This window comes from Panulirus ornatus, chromosome 1 (assembly GCF_036320965.1).
Source record: "Panulirus ornatus isolate Po-2019 chromosome 1, ASM3632096v1, whole genome shotgun sequence".
NCBI lineage: Eukaryota > Metazoa > Arthropoda > Malacostraca > Decapoda > Palinuridae > Panulirus > Panulirus ornatus.
Window position 1 is genome coordinate 64,677,565 of NC_092224.1, and position 14,030 is coordinate 64,691,594.

Here is a 14,030-nt window from a genome sequence, read left to right on the forward strand (position 1 = left end):
AATGCATTTGTTTTTTTTAACAATCAAAAAAGTTAAAATGTAATAATAATGATTATAATATTTCCACAAAATATATTCTCCATGTTACCTACAAAAGTACAATTTGGGTGTAAAGGAAAAATTTACATGTGTGACTGACTGCTCTGTGTGAAACAAGACACACTCATGATTTACGTGCAGGTGAAGTTTCCATCAAGGGCACAGTAAATACCAGCATAACACGATAAATAAAGGCTGGGAACCTTCGTTACTTCCCCGTTACTGATAAATAAAGGCTGGGAACCTTCGTTACTTCCCCGTTACTGATAAATAAAGGCTGGGAACCTTCGTTACTTCCCCGTTACTGATAATGTACAAAGTCTTGAAGTGTGGGAGACATTGACTACATCAGGACCTCCGTGCATACACACATGTGTGTGTATGTATATATAGAGCACGCTGACCAGACCCAGGGGACAAATATGAGAACGTACGATATTTAGAATTAACTACCACGCCTGAACACTAGTGTCCAAGATCCAGAAGTTCTGGATACTTTAACATCACTGCCAAGACGCTACCAACACATCCTCCTCGATCTTTCACCTATAGTTCGTCCCTCCAGTAAACAGATAAGGTTTATCTGCACTAACTCAGGGGCCTTGATCTGGACTATCTCTTCAGGAGGATCTGAACCCTCTCCCATATTCTACTTGCAGGAGGATCCTCATTTTCTACATAGACTAAGGGAATAAATGGTAACTTAAAAAAAGATTACATCTGTGGCCGTTGTGGTCTTTATACTGTAAGGGCAGTTGTGGCCCTTGTGGTCTTTATACTGTAAGGGCAGTTGTGGCCCTTGTGGTCTTTATACTGTAAGGGCAGTTGTGGCCCTTGTGGTCTATCTTCTAAGAGCACTTGTGACCCTTGTGGTCTTTATATTGTAAGGGCAGTTGTGACCCTTGTGGTCTTTATATTGTAAGGGCAGTTGTGGCCCTTGTGGTCTTTATATTGTAAGGGCAGTTGTGACCCTTGTGGTCTTTATATTGTAAGGGCAGTTGTGGCCCTTGTGGTATCTATATCATAAGGGCAGCTGTGGCCCTTGTGGTCATTGTATTATAAGGGCAAGCAAGTGTGGCTCACCCTTCATGATATAATGACATTTCTGGCTCGCCTGATCATAATATTAACTGTGAGGGCAGGTCATGGGTCATCTGATCAAGGATGGTGTCATGGTATGCCATGGATCCATATGTCTTCTTGTTCAGAAAACATATTCAAGTCTTCCCATCAGGTGGACAATAGTCATTGTCTCCCACACTTTACAAAATGATTAATAATACAATTATTTCTGTCTGCTAATTACATACAGCATATACATATTTATTTATATATCTATGCAATAGTTCCCTGAGATCCTGGGGTCAGTCCTCCGGTGTGGTAATATGTACTGTAGTGATGAATGAATCTGAAGGCGTTCATAATTAGACGGACGAAAAACTATGAAAAAAGAATATATATATATATATATATATATATATATATATATATATATATATATATATATATATATATATATATATATATATATATCAAGATGATGATGAGTTCAGATTGAAACGTTTTAGTGTACATATATATCACACTGTGGCAGACTCTACTACATGTTATGTGGCACACACAAATACACACACGAATCGTTATGTACATACCAGTTCATACATACACGCTACTTCATCAAAGTAAACACACTCCATGTGCACATAGCACATGATGTGTACATATAATTCATGTGCACAAAGCACATGATGCGTACATATAATTCATGTGCACATAATTCATCCTGTGGACACACCAGCGTCCGTGTGCATAGGCAAGGAACTGATGTAGTGTGGCCAACCCGAGCAGCCCTTCTACATACAGCCTGCCCTCCTCCCTCCCTCACCACCACCCACGGCACAACACCTCGTCTACTCCTGGCCAGCTAGCTCAGCTCCTTCCTGACATAGGTTCCACTCCGAGCCAGCTCCAGGTCGGCTCTGACCCGACCCTGCTGCCGGTTCAGAGGTGAGCGAGCGGTCGCGACCCCCCGAAAAAAAAAAGGCCCTTTGAAGGAGGGTTGGGCGAGGAGGGTCTATAAGGCTGGTCCTCCGATCGCAAGGTGGTGGTGTGGTGTGGACAACGACGGGAGGTGACAGCTGTCTACTTTTCCTCCAGCAGTGGAATGGCACTACATGTAACACCACAAGTCATTGGCAATACGCATGTCTTGTTATGTCATGTCACGTCATGACATGACATGTCAGCACGTCAAAGACTTACTGACACGACTGAAATGAAAAATGAAAAAAAAAAAGAATTTTACATTTGGGAATTTTTTTTAAAAAAAACATGCCAGCTAAACTGTCACATAATGACGCTCACGTCAAATATTTTAACATATACAATAGATAAAGGTTCACACAAAAGTTCTCTCGGACGTACAATCGTATTCGCGCATAAATATAACTGACATGGCAAGTCTACAGACGAGGAAACACACAGACACACACACACACGTACATTCATACACAGAGACACACGGGAGGAGATCGTGTCAGCCTCTGAGGGAAGCTTGGTCGGAGCACGGTGGTGGCCTCTGACGGGTGTCCTGTGAGGCGATAGTACAGGAGGAGGACTACTGCTGACCTGCTGGAGGTCAGCAGAACCACACCATTGTCACGACACACGAACTCCTCCCAGTGAACTTTTGCGAACCAGGATGATATCTTTTTTTTCATTACTCTTTTTTTTTCACTATTTTGGTTGACCGAGTTGTTTAAATATGACATACACTCCAGCGGAGTCGTAATAGATGCCTTCACACTGGGTATGGGGCGTCATAATGACATACGGGTGGTGATTCATTTGGATGAGCTTATAACAACCATGGTTGTGGGATGGGAATGGTTGAACATGGGTTGGGTGCACCATGGTCAAAAGGGGGGGGGGGTGGTTGGTGATGGTTGAACAATGGTTGGGGTAGACGAGTATGAGGGGAGTATGAAGCAACACATGTACAAAGGCACGAGTCTTGTTAGCCAGCCAGCGTCACCCCTAGCTGGGGCCACGCACTCCCCCAGCAGGAGAACTACACCACCTACAGGCAGGTATAGCCTGGGCGGCTAGCTCACCTACTGGGCCAGTAGTAGCCCGTAGCAGATGCTCCGCTGAGGCTTGAATCACGCGCTCCGAGGGGGTCGTCTACGCTCCCAGAGGCATGATAAGACACTACAGAGAGGGCCAGTCAACGACCCTCTGTGCTTGTAGCTGCTCCACTGACAGCTAGCTAGTTTAAGCTCGCTGCTGTGGTTAGTAGACGTAGATGTGCTTGAGCTGGTAACGTAGATTTTCGGGGATGTTTGTGTCATGGGGCTCGGGTTTCTTGAAGATCTTCTGGCCTGCCTTGTGGAGGACATGACGCAGGTGACGGTGCCACTCCGGGCGCGGCTCCGTCGGGAACATGATTGCCTGCGGGAGGAAGTTCAGGGTCAGTAAAGTATCGGTAGGAGTAATGATGGTAAAAGTGTTGCGGTGTGTGTGTGTGTGTGTGTGTGTGTGTGTGTGTGTGTGTGTGTGTGTGTGTGTGTGTTACGAAAAGTTTTACACTCATAGGACATGTTATATACAGTCTACTTATATATGACTAACTGATAACTACCCCTAGACCAATTTCAATGAAAGAGTCCCAAGTGTGTTAATGCTAGTACATTCGGCTGAAGACGCGCTAATTTCAGTGGCAGAGTAATGAAGACTCCTTTGGAGTGAGGTACTGCTTTATGATAGCCTCGCTAAAGTGAATTTTCACTTGCGTAACCTCAAGCAGGTAGAGTCTAGTCTCTCTCTCTCTCTCTCTCTCTCTCTCTCTCTCTCTCTCTCTCTCTCTCTCTATCTATCTATCTATCTATCTATCTATCCATCTTTTACGAGGCTGTATTACTGGGAGTAAAAGTCTCATAAAAAAATAACATTCTCACTGGAGAGGAGTCTACCTACATTTCTTAAGCAATATAAACCTTGGTTAACACAAGGACTCTTTCCTACAAACCAGCCCTTGGGTAATTATAAATAAATGCAGGTCATGCTAGATACATGTTTGTGTGTTTACGACCTTGTGACACATATTAACAGGTCAAGTCATATGTTACCACATCTAACATAAGAACTCTGCGTAATATCTGTATTACCCACTTTATTAATTATATTTCTTTTGTATCACTACTAAGCTAACACAAATTCATATATATATATATATATATATATATATATATATATATATATATATATATATAAAGTAAGTAGTCTTTAAAGTTAACAGAACATAATGAAATTATACTGGGAAAGCAACCTAACATTCATCATACAGATTTACACAGTAAAAGTATGAAATAGACACCCAGCTTGTACAAATGGCTGTGTATGGCAACTCGTATGGGGGCGTGGTCATTGTTTCCGCGGTGTTGCCGTCTCGTTGTCCCTGACATTTTCCGGTATAGAAAAAAATATAAAAAAAACAAACTCGGAAGTTATATCCGTATATGCACTTGGCTCACTATCCCCCCTTTCATCATTGTCTCTTCCAACCCTCACGTACCTTCCCTATTATCAGGATATCTTTCTACTTCTTACAAAGACGTAAATTTTAAAACACGACTTTCTACAAACACGTCTTCACTTCGTCCTGTCCCCCACATCCTCTCTATCCATCTCCTGTGAGCAGCTATGACGTAAATAATGGCGTCATCAGAGAGTCATGTCGACACCACCCTACCCCAGCTGCATCTCTTACGTTCACCTTGACCATTTCCCACTCCCTTGAGGTCACTAAGACAAGAGGAGTTCCTTATTACCAATGTTACGCAACACTTGCCCTTCGCAATGCAGCAACCCCCTCCCCCTCGAGCTGCTTAGCACTCCAGTTGCCAATTACAGTAAAAGAATAACAAAAAAATTAAGTACTTGTAATGGTACCTGACCCATATACCCTCCCAGAGGGGTAGTATGAATCAGCTCAAAGGTCAGTTTGAAGTTCACTGTAGACTGTTTTAATCAGGTCAACGACTGTCATTTGGGAATTTTAATCAAACCTTTGCTGGAGGACAATACCCGAGAACCGCTACACACGCTCAGATACAACTGTGCCTGAGGATTAAACGGTCGCAGTTAAACCTACAAAAGTAGCTGGGAAGTTAAGCACTGGGTCTTGACGGCAATGGCCCGTAACTGGTATGATTGAAATTGAGAGAAAAACGGAGCGTGTGTGTTCTTAGCGAGCGTCCCTGACGCTTCACCCGACTCCGCTTGCCTTGAGGTCACACCCGGAGCGAGCGGTCATCCTTGGCGAAGCTGAACCACATCGTTAGCTGACGAAACAGACCACACAGTCTGGTTACGGGACTCACGACACAGTGCACCGTGTCCCTGCTGCCATCAAGTGTACAGCAGCAGCCTTACAGTACAGGAGATCCCTTTCAAACAGGGATCCCGGGACATTCAAGTACCAAATCCTTCGTTATTTTCATAATTTTGCAACTGCAGATGTACATTTTTTTTTTTACATTGTAAATTACAAGACAAATATCAAATTTAAACTTAATATAATAATAATAATAATAATAATAATAAGTAATGATTATAAAAATAGCAACAACGTCTCCTATCAAACACGTGTCTGACTCCCTTAGTTCGTTTCACTGTTACTACAACAACTACTACTACTACTACTACCATACTACTATTGTAGCCGATAATACAACTGTTCCTTCTGGTTTTCCCGCTACTTCTGATGTCAATGGTGTGCTGGTGTTGCTACTACTAGCGCTGCTAGGTACTAGTGATACTGCTGTCCCTATTGCTGGCGCTACAGATACTATCATTATCAATATCATTGCTAAGATTAGTGTATTGAATAACCTGTCATGAAATGGCGAAAATATACCAAAATGCACAAAAAGGAAAACCAGTTGGGTTGCTGAAGTGTTACGCTGACACAAATACTAAGCTGGAGGAGTGGTTGGGCTAGGGCTGTGCAAGCCTACTGTAGGGGTTTACAGTGAGGCTGTGGTACGGAGCTGCATCCTGGGGAAGGGGGATCTCCCGCGGTAGGAGATGACAGTGGCGAGAACAGCGCAATAACTTCACCCCTAACCACCACACTGAGGTCCAGGTAGACGGGTGGAGAAAGTGTGGAGAACCAGTTTGTTAAACCCCTCCTCGAAAGGTGGAAAATGGGGGACCAAGGATGGTTTAGTATCTTTCGTGCATCTTCTTCAGTTGGCTCTACTGTGTGGTGGATAAGGAGGAAAGACCAGACGGGAGAGAGAGAGAGAGAGAGAGAGAGAGAGAGAGAGAGAGAGAGAGAGAGAGAGAGAGAGAGAGAGAGAGAGAGAGAGAGAGAGAGAGAGGAGACAACTGGTGATGGTAAGGACACGTTCCTTCCAGCACGGTTTACCTTCACACACCGAGACTTGAGAAGCATGGCGAGCTGCTGCTGCCGCTGCTTCTGCTGCTCTCACCACTACCACGGGTGACAGAGGTGGCGCTCCCTGCTTAATACTCTACTACTAAAACTACCAAAAACTACCACTCCTGCTGATAATGATAGGTGTTGCTGCTACTGCTGTGGCTACTTCTGCTGTTACTACTACCACCAGTCTTCTGTTGGTTCTGTTGCTCCTGCTGTTAGTGGCAATGCCTCCTCGGCTCTGTTAACTGCTGTTCATATTGACGTTTCTGTTACTATCATCATGTCTACTACTGTCACTCACTGTCATACCATTATGAGTCGAAGGGGTCCCGAGGGAGCATAGATGCTGCTTACACATGAAGGCCCAGTCTGCTCTTCCCTTACCCTTTCATCAAGATGTTAACGACCTTGGGGCATCCTTGGGTCGTACCAACGTGTCCATGAGTCGTACCGTCGTCATGAAGGGGGGGACGGGGGGTTAACTTGCTTTTTTTTAAAGGTAACATTCCGTACGAATCGGAGTTGAAACTCTCGGAAAAAAAAAGTTTTCCTAACGTGATGGAAAAGTGGACGATGCAAGAACAGAACTTTCATAAAAGTATTCGCTAATATTCGTCTTCGAGGGAGTGGAATACCCGGCGAGAACATCTGTATATAAGAAGCCGCAAAAATACGAGAACCTACGGTAGAAAAAAATATATAATTGCCAGTGATAACATCGATAAATACCAGTCCTCCGATGATTGATAAAACTTCGACAAAAAAAATTTATAAAAACACGTAGAGCATCTGGTATAATTGTATATAGTGGTGTGACCTTGCGTGCCTGCCTGGCACTGAACTGTACCCTCTTGGTGTGCCAGACATATACACTGGCTGACATTATTGGAAACTACAAGATCCATCGTTATAATTTCGATCCCGTGCAAGGACGAGCTGGAGCGATAACCAGGAAGTGTTTCTGGAGGGTGTAACATGAGCTGAGAATCAAGAAGAGAAGAGAATATCTTTCACAAGCGGAGGATACGTACAAACTTTTCTGCAATCTGAGGCTCGCTGACGAAGATGTCTTGGAAGCTGAGTTGGCCCTGTGAAGATGACGACGAGAGGGAAGGTGACCCGGGTGGTGAGGTTGAGCAGGAGGAGGTACTGGAGAAACTGGAGGAGGTGGAGAGATCGCTTTGGTATGAGGTGGAGGGGGTGACCGTGGCAGTGTTACGTGATCTTCTACCAAGTTTGGGTGTTCGTAGCGACTGTCGAACTCGGACGCTCATTCGACGGACGGGGACTAAGGGCGTTGCCCACCCAGGAGTCTCCACTTGTAGATGTTCTCGCTGGGCTGCTCTCCGGATGTCGTCCGCAACACTGTCGTCGAAAGACAGGCGCTTCGGCTTCTTGGCTTCGATTGACTTCGCTTTTGACGACTTACCCTTGCCAGGGGTCTTACTTCGTCGTCCGAAAGACCAAAAGAGACTATTCTTTCTCGACCTGGTGGCAAGATTTTCGCAACTGGAAGCTGCGGAGCTGGAATCCAGGTTAGAATTTTTCCTTCGACAGTTACTTTGAGTCATCAAAGACGAATACTGACGTGTCGATCTCTGGAAAGGTTCTTCCAGCTTTGTCGTGCGGCTAAACATGGAGGAATACTGCCTGCTGGACCTCTGGAACTGTGGGCTGCCAAGGGGCACAGCTGGGACTCCCACGAATGGGCTATCCATATAGTGGATGGGCTGTGGGGACACCCGACGCTGGAATGCCGGCTGCTGACTTGGGGATGTCGGCCACTGGAACTTGGTGTAATGGGCGGCGGGAAGTAAGTCTCGCCCTCGACACTGGTGCAGCAGCTGGAGAGGCTCATGGTTGACAGCGCCAGTCTTGCGTCGCCAACGCTGCGACGCCCGACGCACAAACTCTGGGTCGTTGGGTGACTGGTTCTCCTGATCCGCCAGCTCCTCCTCGAAGGCCGAGGGCGACTCCACCGTTGGGTGATCATTGAGACACTTGCCGTTGACCGCCAACTGCGGCAGAAATGGTAGAGATACTTTGCGAAGATACTTCCTCTTCAGCACTCCAGGACTGCTCATCACCTCCTTCCTCTTGGGCGGGTTACTCGACGACCCTGACATCGGCAAGGGCTCGACCTCTGGGGCTGTCATGGTAGAGCTATTCCCGTGTAACACGAGGAAGAAATTCTCTTTACAACAGGTTCCTTCTTCGGCCGACTCGAACAGGTTCGAGAAACGAGGCTTTACCACTGGAGTCTCCTGCAGGTGGTACTCCACTTGAGCCTCGGGCGGCGGGCGCCTCACGGCAGGGAGGGGCTCTCGAAGTGATGATGCTGGTCTTGGTGTTGATTCTACCGGGGGTGGGGAGGATTCGCTGTGCAAGTCGAGGCTATAAAATACACAGCCACAACTCACGTCGTCCCAGTAGTCCTTAGCTGCGAGGCCGCTGCTGATGCGGGGGCACACCAACACTCGGCACGACGACGGCAGCTAACACCAAACCCTCACTCCGCTACCACCTCCGGAGACCTGAAGAGGTGGCAGGGCGCCCGGCCTTCTTATATATCCGGCCGCCGCCGTTAAGCCGGGGCCCACTTACGCACACGCACACACACACACACACTCACACACACACCAGCGACGCGCGCGCGCACACAGCCGCTCACAAACTCCTCACGACTTCATCATGTGTAGAGAGAAAGGCCTCAGTGCAAGGTTCCTCCTGGGGTGTTACTGGATGTGACATCTACGAGAAGAATTTGGTGAGAGAAAAACCATCAGAACACTGAGTGAGGACGAGCGTCTCTGGATGGCCACACGCGCGTGACGTCACTTTTACTCCGCCGGAGGAAGGGGGGAGAGGGAGAGAAGGGGGGGCGGGAAGACGTGGGGGGGTTAAATCACGAGGCCAGCACATGATCCTGACTACCAGGCGATGTCCTTTTTCATTTGTTTTCTCTGTCTGTCTGTCTCTCTGAGCAAGTACAGTCTAGCGAGAGCTGTAACTCATCTGGGAAAACCCAAAAAGCAGCAGATTAAGAAAGTCGGAGTTTTTCTTTCTTTTTCTTTTGTTTATCTTTTCCCATCATGGACAGGTGTCGAGCAAGAACTGCTACACATGCACTGACTACACCTGAGCCAAAACCTTCTACTTTACTATGTCATCCTGAGCCAGGCTGGTGATTCTGTGGTCTGGGTCAACCCGACGAAAAGCTAAGGTTTCTTTACTACGAGTTAGCGAACTTTGCTTAAAACACTGTCGCTCTGGTGGAGGGTGGCGAATTTTCTTCTTCATACTAGAGAACGAATGGGTTTCCACTCCTATGACGTCTGGAAGAGGAACCCCGGGAGACGTGGACGGCCAGTCCTGTGGTTGTGGAGAGTTGTGGTCTGGCTTGTGGATAGTTGTGACCTGGTTTGTGGAGAGTTGTGGTCTGGCTTGTGGATAGTTGTGACCTGGTTTGTGGAGATTTGTGGTCTGGTTTGTGGAGAGTTGTGACCTGGTTTGTGGAGAGTTGTGACCTGGTTTGTGGAGAGTTGTGGTCTGGTTTGTGGAGAGTTGTGGTCTGGTTTGTGGAGAGTTGTGGTCTGGTTTGTGGAGAGTTGTGGTCTGGTTTGTGGAGAGTTGTGACCTGGTTTGTGAAGAGTTGTGGTCTGGTTTGTTGAGAGTTGTGGTCTGGCTTGTGGATAGTTGTGGTCTGGTTTGTGATTAGTCATGGCTTGGTTTCTTTCTCGGTATTATCATAGTTTGTCATCAGTTTCAGCAGTATTTTTTAGTCAGTTTCAGTAGGGTTCATATCTAGTTTCATTAAGGTTTGTCTTCAGTTTCAGCATGGTTTGTAGTCAAATTTAGCATGGCTTACGGTGTTCGAAGCATGATTAGTGGTCAGTTTTATCATGGTTTGCTATATTGAAGCATTTCTAGTAGCCAGTTTCAGCATAATTTGTAGAGTTTCAACATGCTTTGCAGAGTTTAAGTATGGTTAGTAGTCAGTTTCAGCATGGTTTGTAGTGTTTCAGCATGGTTTGTAGTTAGTTTCAGCATGGTTTGTAGTCAGTTTCAGCATGGTTTGTAGTGTTTCAGCATGGTTTGTCGTGTTTCAGCAAGGTCAGTAGTCAGTTTCAGCATGCTTTGCAGTATTTCAGCATGCTTTGTAGGGTTTCAGCAAGGTCAGTGGTCAGTTTCAGCATGCTTTACAGTGTTTCAGCATGCTTTGTAGTGTTTCAGCATGGTTTGTGGTTGTGTGTTCAGTTTGTAGTCTGGGACTACCTGTACAGTCTGGGACGACCTGTGCCCACTGAAGTTGACGGGCCTCACCTGCACCATACCTGCAGTATACACTGGCAGACGAAGGTTTCCAAGACGCCGCTGTTCATTCAACCATATGTGCCAAGGCAACGGGTGAGGGAGGGGAGTTGCCCTGCTATGCTGGAGGACGTGTGGAGCCAGCCCTGCCTCCCTAGACACCTCCCTCCGCCTGAGGCGATGAGGGAAAGAAGGACAGATGCTCTCCCGACCTTCCCTCCTTATCATACTTGTCGTATCTCCATCTTGCATCCAGTACCACCGCTCCCTCACTCCATCATCAACCTCTTTCCCCCACTCCATCACCACCACCAGCCTCTCTCCCTCACTCAACCACCATCAGCCTCACTCCACCATCATCACCACTACCAACCTCTCTCCCTCACTCCACCATCATCACCACTACCAACCTCTCTCCCTCACTCCACCATCATCACCACTACCAACCTCTCTCCCTCACTCCACCATCATCACCACTACCAACCTCTCTCCCTCACTCCACCATCATCACCACTACCAACCTCTCTCCCTCACTCCACCATCATCACCACTACCAACCTCTCTCCCTCACTCCACCATCATCACCACTACCAACCTCTCTCCCTCACTCCACCATCATCACCACTACCAACCTCTCTCCCTCACTCCACCATCATCACCACTACCAACCTCTCTCCCTCACTCCACCATCATCACCACTACCAACCTCTCTCCCTCACTCCACCATCATCACCACTACCAACCTCTCTCCCTCACTCCACCATCATCACCACTACCAACCTCTCTCCCTCACTCCACCATCATCACCACTACCAACCTCTCTCCCTCACTCCACCATCATCACCACTACCAACCTCTCTCCCTCACTCCACCATCATCACCACTACCAACCTCTCTCCCTCACTCCACCATCATCACCACTACCAACCTCTCTCCCTCACTCCACCATCATCACCACTACCAACCTCTCTCCCTCACTCCACCATCATCACCACTACCAACCTCTCTCCCTCACTCCACCATCATCACCACTACCAACCTCTCTCCCTCACTCCACCATCATCACCACTACCAACCTCTCTCCCTCACTCCACCATCATCACCACTACCAACCTCTCTCCCTCACTCCACCATCATCACCACTACCAACCTCTCTCCCTCACTCCACCATCATCACCACTACCAACCTCTCTCCCTCACTCCACCATCATCACCACTACCAACCTCTCTCCCTCACTCCACCATCATCACCACTACCAACCTCTCTCCCTCACTCCACCATCATCACCACTACCAACCTCTCTCCCTCACTCCACCATCATCACCACTACCAACCTCTCTCCCTCACTCCACCATCATCACCACTACCAACCTCTCTCCCTCACTCCACCATCATCACCACTACCAACCTCTCTCCCTCACTCCACCATCATCACCACTACCAACCTCTCTCCCTCACTCCACCATCATCACCACTACCAACCTCTCTCCCTCACTCCACCATCATCACCACTACCAACCTCTCTCCCTCACTCCACCATCATCACCACTACCAACCTCTCTCCCTCACTCCACCATCATCACCACTACCAACCTCTCTCCCTCACTCCACCATCATCACCACTACCAACCTCTCTCCCTCACTCCACCATCATCACCACTACCAACCTCTCTCCCTCACTCCACCATCATCACCACTACCAACCTCTCTCCCTCACTCCACCATCATCACCACTACCAACCTCTCTCCCTCACTCCACCATCATCACCACTACCAACCTCTCTCCCTCACTCCACCATCATCACCACTACCAACCTCTCTCCCTCACTCCACCATCATCATCCACCACCAGCCTACCTATATCCTCCCTCCGCGCCGGCCGAGCTCTGGTGAGGGGGACCCACAGTGAAGGTTGCGACGTGTCTGACCGGCGCTATTACTTCTGGAGGTCATCCAGTCGCCGGGGGTCAAGCCCAACTTAAGTACTTACTCAGTACTGATAAGTTCGATCCCCTATGGCAACTTCCTAGCACCCCGGACACCCCTAGCTGTCTTGGGATAAAGTCCTAGCCTTGCCCTTCTCTTCTTGGCTTCATCATTCCAGTCATTACTGCCTTACCCTTCCAGTCCTAGCCTCACCATTCCGGTCTTAGCCTCGCCATTCCAGTCGTACCCTTGCCCTTCCAGTCCTAGCTTCACCATTCCAGTCCTAACCTCACCATTCCAGTCCTAGCCTCGCCATTCCAGTCCCACCCGATTCACCTCCTGACCCCACCGTTGCCAGTCTTCTGTTGATTTCCTCGGTGCACTCTGCCACGCCACGCCACGGTCAAAGCTTTTTCGCCTCTATGTGCTGGGACGTCCCTGACCCAGCGCTGACGACCCCCACAGCCTCGTCCAGCCAGCCAGGCTCCGTCTGAGGGAAGTCCTGGTGTTTGACCTGGTAACTTCTCACTCCCGGCCACAACACAACCATTTGTTTCCATAACTTCCCAGCTCCGTATGGGAAAATTCTGTATCCCCGCCCACGCTCCAGGGATATCCCAGCGTCTGTCCTGAAAACTTTCCTACCTTCGTCCTAGCAAAATCTTCAAAGCCTTGACCCAGCCGACGTCCTAGCTGGTGTCATGGGGAAAGTTACTTCACACACACACACACACACACACACACACACACACACACACACACACGCACGCACGCGCGCGCGTTATACACAATGATAACGATAAAAACACCGAAGAACTCCAGAGAACAACATTCTGTGCAGAACAGTGGAAGAGTCAATCAGGAAGGAGCACTTCTCAGCCTACCGTTCCCGGTGACCCCGAGCGGGAAATGTCATCATATTCCAACACTGTCATGATGCAACTTCCTCGTCTTCGTTTAAGACTCGCACATCATTACATCCCCGGGACGTCGAAGCGGTGTATAGATGGTACGGGGCAGGTCAAAGAGGATTCAAAGTAGCAGACCCCCAGTATCCTGAAGGGCAAGGCGAGGCATTTACCATTAACAGTGGCGCTTGGTGTCATCACCAGTTTGTACAGAGAGGGAAAGGAATTCTACACTGTCGAGGCCCAACATCTGGTACCCTCGTAGTGGGCAGGAAGTTTACATTACTCGTGGTCAGACGCCCACATCACAGGTGAGGAGGAACCTCTGCAAGTCGGTTCCCGTGTGAGTCCTTCCAAGTCGCGTGTATCAAGACCATCTCTCTTATCAACGTAGATAAGT

At 48.0% G+C, this 14,030-nt stretch overlaps 1 protein-coding gene across 13 annotated transcripts in view; it reads right to left on the minus strand.

The window, feature by feature from the left end:
- Positions 1 to 52: 52 nt before the first annotated feature.
- Positions 53 to 14,030, minus strand: part of LOC139749220 (uncharacterized) — a 489,778-nt gene continuing 475,800 nt past the window's right edge. For 11 of the 13 annotated variants that reach the window (XM_071662967.1, XM_071662950.1, XM_071662959.1 and 8 more), the window contains one exon: positions 53 to 3,489. In XM_071662967.1, the coding sequence (XP_071519068.1) occupies positions 3,331 to 3,489 (159 nt within the window). In that variant the 3' untranslated portion in view covers positions 53 to 3,330. Of the gene's footprint in view, positions 3,490 to 7,515; positions 9,272 to 14,030 lie in introns of those variants that run through there. The other 2 variants (XR_011712932.1, XM_071662920.1) reach the window with 2 other exon arrangements.